Source organism: Ctenopharyngodon idella, chromosome 7 (genome assembly GCF_019924925.1).
Source record: "Ctenopharyngodon idella isolate HZGC_01 chromosome 7, HZGC01, whole genome shotgun sequence".
NCBI lineage: Eukaryota > Metazoa > Chordata > Actinopteri > Cypriniformes > Xenocyprididae > Ctenopharyngodon > Ctenopharyngodon idella.
Window position 1 is genome coordinate 32,769,303 of NC_067226.1, and position 18,095 is coordinate 32,787,397.

Consider the following 18,095-nt stretch of genomic DNA (forward strand, 5'->3'; position numbering starts at 1 on the left):
AGACAGACAGACAGAACGACAGACAGAACGATAGATAGATAGATAGATAGATAGATAGATAGACAGTCAGACAGAACGACAGACAGATAGACAGATAGATAGATAGTCAGATAGATAGACAGACAGACAGAGAGACAGACAGAACGATAGATAGATAGATAGATAGATAGATAGATAGATAGACAGACAGACAGACAGACAGACAGACAGACAGACAGATAGATAGAACGACAGACAGACAGACAGACAGACAGATAGATAGATAGATAGATAGATAGAACGACAGATAGATAGATAGATAGATAGATAGATAGATAGATAGATAGATAGATAGATAGATAGATATCGAAATTAAGTCATCATGGATGGAAGTATGGAAGGATCAAGAGAGGATGGATGGATGAAAGGAGGGATGAAAGCTGGAAATAATGAAAACAGACAAAAATAAATTGATAAACAGACCTTTTCACAGTATGATTGCAGTATTTGATCTGGAGTAAAATCATTTCAGCAAGATATAAGAAATCAACTTCAGCGAGCTTTTCGTTCATATGTGACGTACATCTGCACATGCTGATCTCTCATCTCTCTCAGCAGAGTTCTTTCAAGCAAAGCATCAACGTCTCCAGATTCCTTCTGTTCAGAGAGTCAGAGCTGGATCAGACAGAGAGAAACTCTGTAGTCCTGACCTGAAACCGCCCAGCACTGTCAAAACTATTTGGGAGGAGAAGGAGAAAGCACGCAGTCTGTCGGCGCGGAGCGAAGCGTGGGGTGTTGTGGGCAAAAAACATATGAATCATTAGTGAGCCCTGCGGCGTGGCAGTATGAGGTATGAGAAACATAAAGGCCAGGGAGACTCTCGCTGTGCAGCCTTACATAATGTATCCCGGCTTATTCACTCATTAAGGATCTGTTGTTCCTCTGCTATTGATCAAAAGACTGACCACAGCTGCTTTAATAGAAAGAACAACATCAATCCTTATTCTGTGCAATGGTCAAAGTCTGTTTGAAAAGGGATTTGGATCATAAGAACTCATGGGTGATGTTAGAAAAGGTGAATCTCATGAAAGAAAAAAAATACTTAAAATTTTGCTTAAAATAAAACCTATTGTAGAACAATTGAGTTTTCTTGCATTTTGACATTATTTTCTTGACAATTAAGCACATTTTACCCCTAAATTCTCATTACTGTCGTGCAAGAAATGTAAAAAAAAAAAAAAAAAATTCAGAATCAGAATGAGCTTTATTAGCCAAGTTTGCGCAAACACACAAATAATCTGTTGTAGTTTCCAGGAGCTCTGGGTAGTACATCCATATATAACACAAGAGAATAGAGAGAACATTTAAAGACCCCCTGTGGTGAAAATCAAGTGTTTAATGTTGTTTATATGTCTATGTGGTGTTTTTAAAATGCTGTAAGACAAACCATGTGCAAATTCATCAGTCAACACCATTGATGGGTATTTTCTCTTTAAAACTGCAGTGAAAAAAAGACGGTTTGAAATCGCTGGTGTCTGTGATGTCACAAATTATGATGTTTTGATGAACTATATGCCTTTCTCCACTGACATTCAGAGTTGTTTAAAGCGCTTGTAAGGATACTGATTGTTAGAAGTCAGCTGTGTGACTCTGAGATGAAGAACGGGAACATTAGCAACACATTATTAGCTGTTTGATAACATAGTCAAACAAAAGACTAATCATATTAATTACCGTTATGTGTCCGACGTTGTAAAGAGCGATACAGTTGTGCAGCGTTTACCTCAGTAAGTTGACCGAGTGGATCTCTGAGCTGGAGAGAGCGAGTGGAGGCGGGGCTAATTTGCATATTCATTGATCCGCGTATATTAAATGAGGCAAGGGTGTAGAGTTACATTCAAGCTATTTTAAAGCATGAAGAATTTTTTTTCACAGGAAAATACATTTAAATATGTCATTTTGGTGATCAAAGATGAGTTTTAAGGGATAAAATTATTGACTACAGGGGGACTTTAAATAAGTAAGATTAAGAAAAAAGGAGAATAATAAATATGAAAATAAAGTAATATACATCTAGATCAGAAGATTATGTACAGATATGTGAGTTATGTACTGTATATAAATATATTTAAATAGTAAGGATCTATTTATTGCCTAATTCTCAGGTAGTATAAACACCATAAGAGTACTGAATTATGAATTATAAGTAGTAATTGGTGTAGTAATTGGTAAAGGTAGTAATTGTGTACTAGCTATTTAAAGGATTAATTCACTTCAGAATTAAAATATCCTGATAATTTACTCAACCCATGTCATACAAGATCTTTTTTAGGCATAGGCGGAAGTACCGATCCAGTGTTTACAAAGTGAACGTGCAAAGACTAAGTCAAACGGCCTTTACAAAAAAAGGTAAAACAACAGTGTTGGATGATTTAGAAGTTGGAGGAGAAAATGAAATGGAGTTTTTCGCCCTATTGCGGCACTTCCGCCTACGTCACGCGTGACCTTTCCAACATGATTACGTAATGCGTGGCGCATCGCAGAGCAGTGCATCGTTTTGCTAGATTAGACCTTTATTCCTCGTCTGGGATCGTGTAGAGCCCTTTGAAGCTGCACTGAAACTGACATTTGGACCTTCAACCTGTTGAACCCCAGTGAAGTCCACTATATGGAGAAAAATCCTGGAATGTTTTCCTCAAAAACCTTCATTTCTTTTCAACTGATGAAAGAAAGACATAAACATCTTGGATGACGTGGAGGTGAGTAAATTATCAGGAAATTTGAATTCTGAAGTGAACTAATCCTTTAAGGTGGACATAGCCTGTTTTTGTGCCTAGATGTTCTAGTGCACAGAGATCTGTAACATCTGCCTGAGGGTAGAAGTGCAAACAGGTTGTGTCCAGGGTGAGAGGGGTCTGTGATGATGTTACCTGCCCACTTCTTCATTCTGGAGATGTACAAGTCCTGAAGGTTGGGCAGGTACACACCAATTATCCTCTCTGCAGTCCTAACAGTCCATTGCAGTATTCTTATGTCTGATTTGCTGGCTGACCCAAACCAGACTGTTATAGAAGTGAACAGAACCGACTCAATAACAGCTGAGTAAAACTGTATCATCTGTGCCTGTGGCAACTTCTTCAGCTGGCAAAGGAAGTACAACCTCTGCTGGACTTTTCTCATAATGGAATCAATGTGAGTGTCCCACTTCATGTCCTGAGGGATGGTAGAGCCCAGGAAGCTGAACGACTCCACTGCTGCCACAGTGCTGTCCATGAAGCTGCTGGGGGGGTTCTCCTGAAGTCCACTATCATCTCCACTGTTTTGAGTGTGTTCAGCTCCAGGTTGTTATGACTGCACCAGACAACCAGTTGTCCAACCTCCTGTCTGTATGCAGACTCGTCTCTGTTGTGGATGAGGCCGATGACTGTAGTGTCGTCTGCAAACTTCAAAAGATTGTCAGAGGGGTCTTTTGCAGTGCAGTCATTCATGTAGAGGGCGAAGAGCGTTGGGGACAGCACAGATCCCTGGGGGGGTGCCAGTGCTGATTGTGTAGGTGCTGGATGTGAATTTCCCCATTTTGACTAGCTGCTGCTTATCTGTGAGAAAGCAGGAGATCCACTAAAGGCTGGGACCATAGACTGTAAAAAAAAATATGGACATAGTGTCTGTGAAGTCACCCGTAGATTTCTGAAGAGCATTTTTGAAGCAAAAATGAGGCCGCTGCCATCTTAGCAGCGCGTCACCGCACATCACTCCTGGATAACTGAAAATGGGCAAAGAGGCGGGATGTGGTTGGAAATGAGGTGCCTGTTTGCTGAAACCATGTCTGCCTAGCACAGTATAGACCTAAACCACAATTTGATCCAGGCTGTAAACATGTTTTTTTTCTGCTGTAAAGTTGGGCATTTTAACATGGGACTCAATGAGATTCTGCTCTCTTTTGGAGCCTGTCTCTAGCGGCCAGTCGATGAATCGCAGTTTAAGTCACTTCCATACTGGCTTCAAGACAAACTAGGGGAGGCTGCCGCCTGGCTAGGACACACCAAGCCGACGGTCAGCCATCGGGCAATGCTATTTTTGAGCATCGGTTGGCTTAGTTTTTTGGACTCAAATCCTCAGCAATGGTGTTGACTTATGAATTTGCACATGGTCTGTCTTAAAGCATTTTAAAAACACCACATAGACATATAAACAACATTAATAACTTGATTTTCACCACAGGGGGTCTTTAAGGACCCATAGTTGAAGAAACACACAATTTTTATGTTTTCATGAGATTCACACATCTGGAAGTCAAATATATTTTGCTATGATAAACAGCTTTTAGTGGCTGTTTTCACTCGTGGTTTTGCAGAACCACTGTTATAGTTTCCAGGACAACGTTCCCAGCTGTTGACCTCGATGAAGGACTTGGTCCTCAACAAAAGCTCTAGTGTGAAAACACTAGATGACACTAGAAGCATTTTGCAAATATTTCGTGGTCACCTTACCGCAGTTATGAACAGCTTAAAATACAATATGAAAACAGAGGAGGGGGACAATAAAATGCTGGTTCAGACTGAAACATTAAGTACTAAGTAAGTACTAAGTATTAAAATGGCAAAAGAGGATGAGCAAAAACTGCACAGGAAAATGTGACGAATAGAATGAGAAGCGACTTTGTAATCCCTCATTGTAATAACAGTAAGACGGTAGATGCCCGCAGGCCGGGCACGTGGTGGGGAAGCCATTACTGACTGTAATTAAAGCCTGAAATCTCTTTTTAGCAACCCTGCAGTCTTCCCGTCTGCCTCTCACTCCTCCTCTCATTTCCTCCCTTTCACTTCCTCCGTCTGGCCTGTGCTGACCATCTCAAAACTGATCCTCCTGGCTGATGAACGAAAAGTGTGGATTTGTATTAGGAATGCTTGTGAAATGATGCCTTCACATTCAGCTTCTCTTCTAGGCAAAAAAGCAAGTGACACATTAAATGTGTTAAAGGTAATTCATTTTGAATAATAGGTGATCCGTTTATTTAAGGAAGAAGGTTATTCAATTAAACGGAGCACAGGAGATTAATTTGCTTGTGGATTCTATTTATCAACTGGCTATTAATCAAAAAGTGGTCTGTAATCACATTTTCATGTTTATATATAAATCATTTAGCCTAATTATTTCTTTTTTCCTTAGTACATGTTCTTTCTTCCCTCACGATTCAGTCTCATTTGGCCGCCTTGCGCTGAATTGCTTTGCATGAGTTGAATGGCAAATCTTGTTTTGCAGATGTCGAGGCTGAACGGAAAACCACAGGCTCAACACCTAATTATCCAGACAGAAAATAAGATTTACAACTGTTGAAAGGCAGTCTGGATCTACGTCTGATGTAAACACAAACGAGGTCACGTCCTGCACCCCCACCCCCCAAATACTAACAAAACTCCATTTAAATCTTTCTATTAGGTTTTTAGTTTTTCATCAGTTTTTTTGTTTGCAGAACCAGTGGCGGCTTCGTCAGAGGAGGCAAGGGAGGCACAGCCTACCCACAATTTTGAGGTAAAAATGGGAGAAGGACGATTATAATTTCACTTTTTTAACTTTAGTTAGTGTGTAATGTTGCTGTTTGATCATAAACAACATCTGCAAAGTTACGACGCTCAAAGTTCAATGCAAAGGGAGATATTTTCTTTAGCAGAAATCGCTTTTTAAGGACTACAACAAGCTTCTTCCCGGGTTGGTGACATCACAAACACCAAAATTTACATAAACATTTACATAAATATAAATTTACACAAATTACCCCAAGCTTTACTCACCCCTTTATTAACCCTCCAGAGCCGCATGGAATATGTTTATGATGGATGGATGTGGATGGATGGAGACACTTTCTTCAGCTCATACTCATTTGGTAACGCATTACTGCCATTATAAAGCTCGGATGCGTCAGGATATTTATTAATATTTCTCCGATTGTCTTCATCAGAAACAAGAAAGTCATATACACCTAGGATGGCTTGAGCGTGAGTAAAGCTTGGGGTAATTTTCATCTGAAAGTGAACTAATCCTTTAAGTGAGTCTTTGTGAGGTAATAGGAGCTGCTAACACAAGCTCTTGAAACTCCGCCCTCTTCTTAGGAGCAGCAGCTCATTTGCATTTAAAGGGACATACACAAAAAGGGCGTGTTTTTGCTCACCATCAAAAAGTGCTATAAAAAATTATCTGTGGGGTATTTTGAGCTGAAACTTCACATACACATTTTGGGGACATCAGAGACGTATTTTACATTTTGTAAAAAGGGGCATTATAGGACCCCTTTAATGTTACATCATTGGTTACATTAAACCACAGTAACACCATAAAATATTACTGAAGTCGAAACCACCGCTTGCTCTTCCCTGAACGTGCCGGATCTGTCAATGTAATTACAATTGTTTGGAAAACTGTGCTTAGGCGAGTCTGAGGGGATAGAGAAGGGGAGGAAAAATCCATAGCTGCAGACTTTTGCCTCCATTGGTAAAAGAAATTAGCCAATCACCATGGAGTATTTCACTTTCAGCGGTTAGAGTATTGAGAAAAAATACATTGCAGAGAAGGCTTGCCAATCATCGTGACGTAAATCACATAATAATAGGTTGAACTGATACTGCTGATAATGTACCAACTACCTTAATTATGGAGAGTAGAGATATTGAATATTTGATCACCAACAAATTCACTAATTGAACACCGGCTACAAAACATCAGGATCATGCTTTAATGCCTTAAAATGTTGAATTCATGGTCCTCTTACTAGATTTTTGAGAGCATATGCATTTATGCATCTATCTTTGAGATGTTCTTTGTTTTTTTGTCAGTGTAATTGACTAACAACCATGAAACAGAAGACACTAAAAAAGGAACTACAAAAGCCTATTATCTCCAGCATAGCTGATTGTTCATGCAGTCTTATACACCAACAGATGTCAATGTCTATTATCACATCTGTTTAAGACACTGTACACTTCTTGTTGTGCAGGAAGTGAAATCACTTACCAGTTTGCGTTGGCACCATCCACAGACCCCGCATAGCGCCACCAGCCACACAACACACACTGTTAAACCCACCGATACCAGGAACACACTCAGAGACAAAGAACCTGCGGAGAGACAGTTTCTTAAAATTAGAGCTGTCAAACTTTTCATTAGCACATTTATTCAATTTGAGTTGTGTCAATAGCTTGCCAACAAGTTTACATCAAACTCTATTGGAATAAATAAAGAGTCGAGTCTCCAAATCAGTCATTAGTGAGGTCCATCTCGGTTAGGATGCTGTGTTACACAGCAAGGGAGCTAACTAGGAACTAAGCTTATAAGAGCAAGGAAAATGTGCTAAATTTTTTAAGAAATGTCACAAGTCTGTTGATGCTTAAGGGGTCATTTAGCATTTCAAAGGGGGCACATATTTAACAGTTTATGCACACATTTTAACTCAATGTAACGCTGCTAAAATGAGTGGTCATGTCACAATGTGACTCACGGATTAGTTTGGCATACATATCCTACAAAAATTCCAAACTCAAAATAAAATAAATAAAATAAAATAAAATAAAACAAACTAAAATAAAAGTGATGAAGGTATCAAGCATAAATACTGAAGAAACAAAATAAAATAAAATAAAATAAAACAAAACAAAATTAAATAAATAAATAAAATAAAATAGTGTATAAGTGATGAAGTTCTCAAGCATAAATACTGAATAAATTAAAATAAAATAAAACAAAATAAAAGTGATGAAGGTCTCAAGCATAAATACTGAATAAATAAAATAAAATAAAATAAAATAAAATAAAATAAAATAAAATAAAATAAAATAAAATAAAAGTGATGAAGGTCTCAAGCATAAATAAAACAAAACAAAACAAAATTAAATAAATAAATAAATAAATAAATAAATAAATAAATAAATAAATAAAGTGTGTAAGTGATGAAGGTCTCAAGCACAAATACTGAAGAAATAAAATAAAACAAAACAACAAACTAAAAAAAAAGTGATGAAGGTATCAAGCATAAATACTGAAGAAACAAAATAAAATAAAATAAAATAAAATAAAATAAAATAAAATAAAATAAAATAAAATAAAATAAAAAATAAAATAAAATAAAAGTGATGAAGGTCTCAAGCATAAATAAAACAAAACAAAATTAAATAAATAAATAAATAAATAAATAAATAAATAAATAAAATAGTGTATAAGTGATGAAGGTCTCAAGCACAAATACTGAAGAAATAAAATAAAATAAAATAAAATAAAATAAAAGTGATGAAGGTCTCAAGCATAAATACTGAAGAGACAAAATAAAATAAAATAAAATAAAATAAAATAAAATAAAGCATGTAAGTGATGAAGGCCTCAAGCACAAATACTGAAGAAACAAAACAAAACAAAACAAAACAAAACAAAACAAAATAAAACAAAATAAAATAAAATAAAATAAAATAAAATAAAATAAAATAAAATAAAATAAAATAAAGCATGTAAGTGATGAAGGTCTCAAGCACAAATACTGAAGAAATAAAATAAAATAAAATAAAATAAAATAAAATAAAATAAAATAGTGTATAAGTGATGAAGGTCTCAAGCATAAACACTGAAGAAATAAAATAATAAAATAAAATAAAATAAAATAAAATTGTATATGAGTTATAAAGGTCTCAAGTAAAAATTCTCAAGAAACATTATTTATAATAAAACGTGCTTTAAAAAAAATAATATAAAATATAAAAAATATAAAAAATAAACAGTATATAAGTGATAAATATCTCAAGTAATAATCCTAAAGAAACATGCATAAAATAATAAAACAAATAAAATAAAAATAACAATGTATGAGTGACGAAGATTTCAAGTACAAAATTCTGAAGAAATTTACTTAAAAATAAAATAAATTGCATACAGTAATAAAGGTCAAGTACACAAAACTAAACTACGCTAAAGGATGTATACTAGGCATGGGGCACATTATTTGATTGAACTGACTTTACTATACTGCCTCGATGGCATTTTAATTAGGTAAAGAAACTTTTTTTGAAGGACAGAGATTGATTTAGTTTGTATGGTGCAGCAGTGAAGTGAGAGGGGGTGGTGAAGTAAAACACAGGCAGCTGCTCAGAAAAAGTGATTCATTTTCACTGAGAGGGGCAGAACGGAGAACAGGCGTGTAATCCAGTTAAACCGAATAAAACATGTGAAATATAACAGTCTGGTCAAATACAACTGCACTGACCCTGTCATGACATTAGAGTCCATGAGGGTTTAGTTGAGCCTCAGCGTGTCCGTGAGACATTCAGAGGTGAGGAGATTTAGGTGGGAGGTGAGGAGATCTGGTGTTGAAGACCAGCAAAATGGAAAAGTTCGGAAAGAAAAGAGATCGACGCGTTCTTATTTTTCTTTTGAAACGGGTGTTTAGAAGCACAGTTGAAAGGTTTGAGGTTTGGAAGGGTAATACTTCAGATAAAAAAAAAAAGTGTGAGAGAAAATTTGACAGTAATCCGGTAACTGAGAAGGCGAAGAAAAGAGGGAATAATAAATATTGAGGAAGAAAAGAGAAAAAGAACCGTAGAGGTTCTGTCAGGAAGGGGGTGGAAGGGAGCAGGATAAATTATTTTATAATGCCCCTAAGAAATATATAAAATGAGGAAAATTACAGTGAGAGGAGGAAAAGGAGATAAATGTGTGTGTGAGAGAGAGAGAGAGCTGAGGTTATGGGAATTTGTCTATCCTTTTATTTATCCTAGATGTTTAACTGCAAAAAGTCTGATTTACAGCTGCCCACTTAGACATAAAATGTCTGACCGCATTGCAAAAAAATCACTTTCTCAATGAGCATTTATGTCTTACTTTTCCAGTAAAAACATCAAAACATTCTTCAAACAAGATACATTTACTGGAGAAGTACAATTGTGCAGAATAATAAGACTTTTTGGTAACACTTTACAATAAGGTTAACTACATTAGTACACATAACCTAACAATGAAAAAAACTAACATAAACAGAGATGAATAAATACTGTAACAAATACATTGCTCATGGTTAGTTTATGCATTATGTAATGTTAACTAACGGGACCTTATTGTAAAGTGTCACCAACTTTTGAATGATTTATTTTCTTTTTTAAAGACACCCTGTGGTGAAAATCAAGTTTTTAATGTTGTTTATATGTCTATGTGGTGTTTTTAATATGCTTTAAGACAAACCATGTGCAAATTCATCAGTCAACACCATTGCTTTTCTCCCCTTAAAACTGCAGTGATCTAAAGATCACCGTGGTTTGAAATCGCTGGTGTTTCTGACGTCCCAAACTACCTTGTAAGGAGTCTTGAGAGAAGCCAGGTTATCCTGGTATATTTTTCTGTTGATATGAAAAATCACGTAGATTTAGCAATATGGTGGGTGTATGATGTAAATTACGATGTTATAATGAACTATATGCCTTATTCTCCACTGATGTTCTGAGTTGTTCAAAGCGTTTATAAGGATACTGATTGTTAGAAATCAGCTGTGTGACTCTGAGATGGCGAACAGGAACATGGTTTGTGTAACATTAGCAGCACATTATTAGCTGTTTGATAACATAGTCAAGCAAAAGGCTAATCATATTAATTACCGTTATGTGTCCGACGTTGTAAAGAGCGATACCATTGTGAAGTGTTTACCTCAGTAAGTTGACCGAGTGGATCTCTGAGCTGGTGTGAGTGAGTGGAGGCGGGACTAATTTGCATATTCATTGATCCGCGTATATTAAATGAGGCAAGGGTGTCGAGTTACATTCAAGCTATTTTAAGGCATGAAGAAATTTTTTTCACAGGGAAAAAAAATGTTTAAATATGTCATTTTGGTGATCAAAGATGAGTTTTAAGGGATAAATTTATTGACTATTTAAGCATAAATGTTACAGAATTTTGTGAGTTTCATGAAAAACAAGAAAAAATAAGGTAAGAAAAAGTTAATTAAGTCATAAGATTGTTTAAGCTATTTTAAGCAAATACATGTATCCGATACAAAAATACAGATTCTGATTCAGGAATGGGTTTTATTAAAGATGCATGGTAAAAATTAATTGTTAATTGTTTTTAAATAATAGTGGTTACCCAGAAAGCATTGGGGAAAAAACAACAGATATGTACAAGACATAGTGATCAGAATATCATTTTTTTTCTTTGTAGGCGTGTGCATTTACCTGTGGAATTCTTCAATTTTATTGGTCTGTTGGCAACACTCATTGTACCGTGAAAGACGAGAAGCCCTTTCTGGTCTAAAGTGTCTAAAGTGATATCTGAAAATCACTCCCTGTTGACTGCCCCATTAGCAACTATGTCTATCATTTCTGGCCTTTTAGAGACAGAATCAGGGATGCAAACAGGTAAGGGGGAAAAAAAGGTGAGAACATTGCGTGGGGTGGGGGCATGCTCCACACTGATTTTTTTTTTTTTTTTTTTTTTAAAGATATTTGCTTTAAATACTCATTTATATATATACACATGTCCAAAAAAAATTGTTGCAACATTTTACCAAAATCAACATTTGGTCAAAATCTCAAGTTATAATAGATGAAGTGCTGTGGAGGCTATTTAAGACAATACTGGCTGATTAGATGGCAATACTGAGCAAAACTGCAAACTGTTTGCCCTCTCTCTCTTCACCGTTCCCACATCTCAGACCTAAAATATTACCCTTTATAGACAGTTTTTAAAGTAAAGAGCAGGGGCGGCGCTAGGGGGTGAGCTAAGGGGGCTGGAGCCCCGAATGTTTTCTCAAAAGCCTTGAATCTTTCAGGTTTGAGGTTTCTTAACAGTTCTGTCAAAATATAATTTTTCTAAACATATCTCTCTATCAAAATATGTTAAACAGTTCAATATCACTTTTCTGCAGTATCCATACAGCGTTACCGGCGGCGCTTTCTCTCTCTTCCCTCCGACGGCAAGTTCACGCACACCGCAGTTGTACACAGCCGCGCCTCCTGTCACTCACTCAGAGCAGCGGGAGGCCTCGAGACTCTAGTCCGGTCCGGTTGAAGGGTTTTTGTTAAGCTATAACAACTGATATGACAACTTTAGCACATTTGTCAGCTAAACATTCATTCAGTGTTTCCCATTAATGACCCTGTGCCGCCGCCACTGTTTCATAATGAACCGAAAATTTAAAACATAGCCTAAATGGTCTCTAACGTTGTATTTTGCCAACGAACTAAAATCAAAACTGTGAAATGGCTTTGTGCCTTTATAAAACAGCAAAATACAGTGATTAAGTATATATACAGTGTGTTTGTGCAGCCTAGACGTGTGCACTTTGCTCACGCGATCAGCTGGTGATCAAAATAAAATCTCAAGGATTTATCTTTTGCAAGTGTAGAAATTAGTACAAAAGTACTGTAATTTCCCTATACTATTGTGTATTTATTTACAGTGCATTTGTTACAATATATTGATATTACTGTCATATGACTAATTATATAGGCCTAAATCATTATTATATTATTGTAATATAATATGCCCCCGGACCCCCCTAGAGGAGGTACACCCAACATAGTTTCACAAATTCCAGTGGGAAATAATGTACTTTTTATGAACTTTACTCAAGCATACTACAACAAAGCTCCTTTCATGACAGTAAAGCTGTTAACAGAGAATTAAAATGTCATTGGGCAAAATCGATTTGAATGTTTACAATGTCTGGCTCCGCCCCTGGTAAAGAGTAAAGGAAACACTGTACAGTACTTACTGAAACAACCATTCATTATTTACTCTTGTAAGTAACCTTAAAAACACTTTCTCATTGAATCAATGCAAATCCCAAAGGTGACCTATTTTGATCTGAAAAAGGTGAGAAGTCACTGAAAGGTGAGGAGTTTGCATCTATGTAGAAACAATGAGAGAGAAGATGAGGGAATACAATGACTTTCTTTTCAAGATTCTTTGGTTAATAAAAAGTTCAAAAGAACAGCTTTTATTTGAATCTTTTGTAACATAATTAATGTCCTCATTCTCATTTTGATCAATTTAATGCGTCCTTGCTGAATAAAAGTATCTTACTGACCCCAAAATTTTGAATGGTACTGTGTATGAATTTATTCTACTTGCTTACATGCAAATTCAAATGACAATACTACCTCAACTCAAAAGGCGTTCTCAATTAATTTCTGAATGGCACACAACCCTTGTCTCTGACCCGTGATTTGGGAACAGGGTCGAGCAGTGTATATACCACAAAAAAATTAGTGCCTCAGTGGAAATCTCTGCTCACCTGTAAATAATGTTGAGAAAATCCTCTTGATAAAGTCTGAGACACTGGCCCAAATAATAACATCCCAGCGGCCCGGTACATTTTGGGTCATGGCACCGTATGACAAATGGGGCCGTGCTGTATCCCATCGGACATTTCTCAATGTCGGGAAATACTCTGACAGGGTTGTGCCAAATAACTGACAAGATTATTTGTGGGTCAGATACAAAGCAAAGCCGTGAGAGTAGATCCTTCACTCATGTGTGATGTGACTTCTGAACAGGCCTAATGGTACTGAGTGATAGACTGGGACGGATTTCAGTCAAACTCTCACAAACACAGATGGGTAGTTGATGATGTACAGTAGACGCATGGTTGTTTATCTGAAGTGTTCCTACTATTCTTTTTTGGATATTACCTTTCGTGTAGTTTGTAATAAAGCTGTTTGTGAATGTAAAAGGTCTACAATCACAACAGACTGGGCCATCTGACCAATCAGAGCAGAGCAGGCTCTTATAAAGGAGGGGTGTTGTTAACTCTATCAGGATCTATCTAGTGTATCTCACTCCCTCAGCCACACAAACTGTTAGAATAACAAGGACGAATGATTAAAATTTATTAGGCCTGAGTCCCAAACATGTGCAGCATCTGCTGGTAAACATTTGCATTTTTGGAATAAGCCAAATCACACAATACTTGCTCATTCTGGGTGGCACAAACAGGCTTTTCAACTCCCCTGTCATTGAAAACCAACCGTCTAGCCGCTTGTCTGAGAACACCCAAGAGATCTCTCATTGAATATCTCAGATTACTACAGCGGGTAATCAAACAGGAAGGTTCTTGGTATCATTATAGAAACAGTGTGCTTGAGAAACAAAAAGGAGAAATTCTTTTCAAGAGGAATGTGGGCGACCTCAAATGGCTTTTAATCTATTATATTGCGCATACAGCTAGTGTTGCAATATATATATATAGAGTATGTGAGTTTACTGTAAAAGCATCTTTCTCATAGTTCAGGTCTATCACATCATATTGTTTCGCTCTGCTTTACTTCATACTGTATCATATCAAATATTACAGGGCACAGGATGAAAATTAACTTGGCTTATTTTAATTAAAGCTAAATGCCCTCCACCATCAATAAACTTGCAGTTTACAAGGATTTTAGGACTAATGATCCAAAAAGATGATGAGTATTCATAATAATAATAATAAAAACAATAGAATAACAACAGTTTGTAGTAATAATATACATAAGATATGCAAAATTGTCTTGTAACTTCACTATTGTTGAAAAGTTTGGGGACAGTAAGATTTTTTTAAAGAAATTAATACACATATTTCTCAAATTTTACATTTTAAAATTTATTTTAAATTGTAATAATATTTCACAATATTACTGTTTTTACTGTATTTTTGATCAAATAAATGCAGCCTTGGACGAAAAGGTCTAATTGATAGATATCTTTCTTTACTTTATAATATCAGGGTCAATGACGTGACGGGTCTTTTTTTTTTTTTTTTTTGTCCAAAGGCTTTAATAAATAATAATAAACAAAGATATGACATCCAAAGTGTATAAATAGATCTCTTTTATTGAATCCAAAAGGTTTTAATTATATTTTGCTACATATAAAGGTATTTTAAAGATTTTGAAGTGTCAAAAGGTCATTCGGTTTAACCGTCCAAAGGCCAGTACAGCCATTTCATTTGTGATTAAAATATCTTAAAATGTAATAAATGTATATATTTGTTTATTCTGGCATGATTTTATAACATCATATATCAACATAGTGCAAAATGGTATTAAAATTATATGTAGAAGCCGTTGCTTTGTTATTAAAATGAATTTCATTGATGTCATTCGGAGTAACCAATATAAAGGGACCATTTTGGATCAAGTCATGTGGTCAATATCATGTGACAGGATGTGACCAAAGTAACCAACTCTCTCTTAACTATTCATGTTTTCACTTGCTCATACGCATGTCCCGAAACATCAGGTCATTCAGTACAACCGCTATAAAACATGGAAAATGTTGTAATATTTTAAAAACTTGTACTAAATATAAAATGTTTGATTGTCCTTTTGCTAGCTAGCTAGCTAGATATCAGCCTGTTAGCATTGTTTGAAAATATCATAATTCGGTATAACCAAAAGTGTCATTCTGTGAAATTTTGGTTAAACCGAATGACTTTTTTGGTGAAAAATTTTGTCCATCTTGTAAAAAATGACAAAAGCAGTGTTAATTGATTATAAAAACCACATAATCTCATTGTTAACGCTTAATAAAACTTCAAAATGAATTATATCGCCATTAATTATATCTTATATCTCTATTTTTCACACTTTTAAAAACCTTATTCGTCAATGACCCATCGATACTTTAGGTCACGAACACACAACGCCATTTCAGATAGTACTGTATCACTGTATCACATCATATTCACTTATTATTAATACAGTGTATTATGGTCTAATCAGCCTTTAAGTGTAGTGGTTGAAATACATTACATAGTGCATTCAAGAGAACAATTCTTTCAAGCAACAACTGTTGTATACCAGTTTCAGGTCCACAGGGAAGCTATTAGTAAACCATGTATCAACAAATGATGTGAGTGCCCTTAAACCAGATAAATTACAGTGAGAACAGGGGCCTCTTTCATCTCATCAAAGAAAAAGTGCAGACTGCAGACAAAATGAGATAAAAGCCAGAGGGAAAAGCTCTTTAACTGGCTGCTAAAGATCAGGAAGAATCACAGGGCAAAAGATCAGGTCCAAAATGCGAACCCTGACAGTGGGTAAGAAGCGGGTACCGCCCAGACGACAGCGTGAGAGGCGCTCTGGGTCTCCAGCAACCTACTTTACAGACGGGCCAGCAGAGGCTGGAGCCGTTTCACAGCCCTTCATGTCTGCACAGCGCATCAAGAGGCTTATTTAGGCTAACTCGGGCCCCGGCGCGCTCCCTGAAGATCCAGCTGTCTGGTGCTGGCTGCTGGTGTCATCAACTCGGCGTCTATATGAGGAACAGCATTTCTCCGTCATAAGGAGAAAAAACTGGAGCAACCAAATGTTTTTCCGTTCATATTTGACAAAGATAAAGTGTACAGCAGCCTGCTATTTTTTACAATTTTATTTATTCACCCTTTATTTGTCCTGACAGGTTATTGGGAACACGTTGCCTTTATAATAACAACCTGGCTAGCAATCTGAAACTCTCTCGGCGGTGATGAAATAGATGTAATTTGCCACATGCTTCGCCAGGGCCTGCTTGGTGAGAAACGTCTGACCCAATAAAGACAATAAGGATGAGCCAATCAAAGATTATGTAATACCGAGCTGTACAGAACTGTACAGCGGCCCGGACGATCGTATTATCGCAAAGAACTTCATCTATTTTTAAAGCAAAATGTCCTGCTGGGATTTTAACAGTCACAGGTTCATAGCTTGATCCTGGATGGTTTTGATACATTTGGGATTATTATTACGATTCCCAAACACTTCCCCCATCTGCCACACGTCAAATGAACAAACAGTCCCGTCCCAAACACATCTAGTGTTAATCAATGACAAAAATGTTCATTGACAAAGGCAGGACGAAAAAGATACACAATGGCTATACTTGAACAATTTGGATTAAAACAAACTGTTGATGCAACAGTGTTGAAACTATATACAAAATATAAGATTAATCAGCTATTTCCAGAACAAAAATGTAATATTAAAAATCACATTTGCACAGAAAATGAAACAGATGAATTTGTTATGGCAGTCTATGAAAAAAAAAACAAGGATTCCCAAACTTTTTCGTCAACTGAACCCATTTGACCTAAAATATTTACTTGAAGTATGTGCTGAAATTTTCAGTTAATATCTCAATAATTTAAATAATTTAAAGCTGCAGTACATAACTTTTTTTGGTTGAAAATGATCCAAAATCAATTTTTGAGCAAGTACATAACCAGCCAGTGTTCAAAACTATCTCCTTACCATAGCCCGATTCACAACAGTAAGCTTGTAATAATGTTTTACAATAAAATCGCTGGTACTGGTGGGTTTCCGCAGGAATTCGAGCATGCCGTCGTTCGTCTTTGCGTCATTACGTCACGTCTGTTTACATAAAGGAGTCCCAGCTAGTAGCTAAATCATGTGAGGATGCTGGATCATTCATAGCCTTTTCTCACAGCAGCTGAAAAAATTAAACGTATTATTTTGATGGCGGATTGTAATCCAGAAAGGTCCAAATGACAATCATCAGTGAACTAGAGATTCACCCGTAGACAAAAGCAAAATGCTTCAGACTGCAGAGTGGCTACAGAAATTGAAATCTACAGGTAACGCTAATACACACTAAATACACAGAGTCACGCAATGCTGATGTTGTACATTAACAATTTGAGAAAAAAAGTATAACAATAATATTAATTTGCACGGTTTGACGTGATATGATAAGCGATCGTTAGATTGGTAGTGCAATTTATTGTAATGCTTTTTTTCTCAGTTGGTCAGAACAAAAGTGGCAAATTTGTTACTTGTTCAGATGACATTCTCCGGTGAAAACTCTTATTTTGGTCATACTTCCAAGACTACAATCTGTGATTCTGAAGTACAGTATCCACACCGGTGCGGTGACTGACAGCAAACATTAGATTCATCAGCGCTGAGGAGCCGCGCCGATGCAGAACCCACATAAAGATGGTAATTCCGCAAATGATTGCAATTGCAGGTTTCAAACAGAGATGGCGACAAAGAGGCAAAACTTATGGACTGCAGCTTTAAAGGAACACTCCACTTTTTTTGAAAATAGGCTCATTTTCCAACTCCCCTAGAGTTAAACAGTTGAGTTTTACCATTTTCGAATCCATTCAGCCGATCTCC

The 18,095-nt window shown here is 36.3% G+C and overlaps 1 protein-coding gene across 4 annotated transcripts in view; it reads right to left on the bottom strand.

Moving 5' to 3' along the window:
- Positions 1 to 18,095, bottom strand: part of syt7b (synaptotagmin VIIb) — a 146,494-nt gene that overhangs the window by 81,565 nt on the left and 46,834 nt on the right. For all 4 annotated transcript variants that reach the window (XR_007930890.1, XM_051900109.1, XM_051900110.1 and 1 more), the window contains exon 2: positions 6,988 to 7,091. Coding sequence is in view for 3 of the 4 variants with exons in the window: in XM_051900109.1 (XP_051756069.1) it covers positions 6,988 to 7,091 (104 nt within the window). In the remaining variant the exon portion in view is untranslated. The remainder of the gene's footprint in view (positions 1 to 6,987; positions 7,092 to 18,095) is intronic.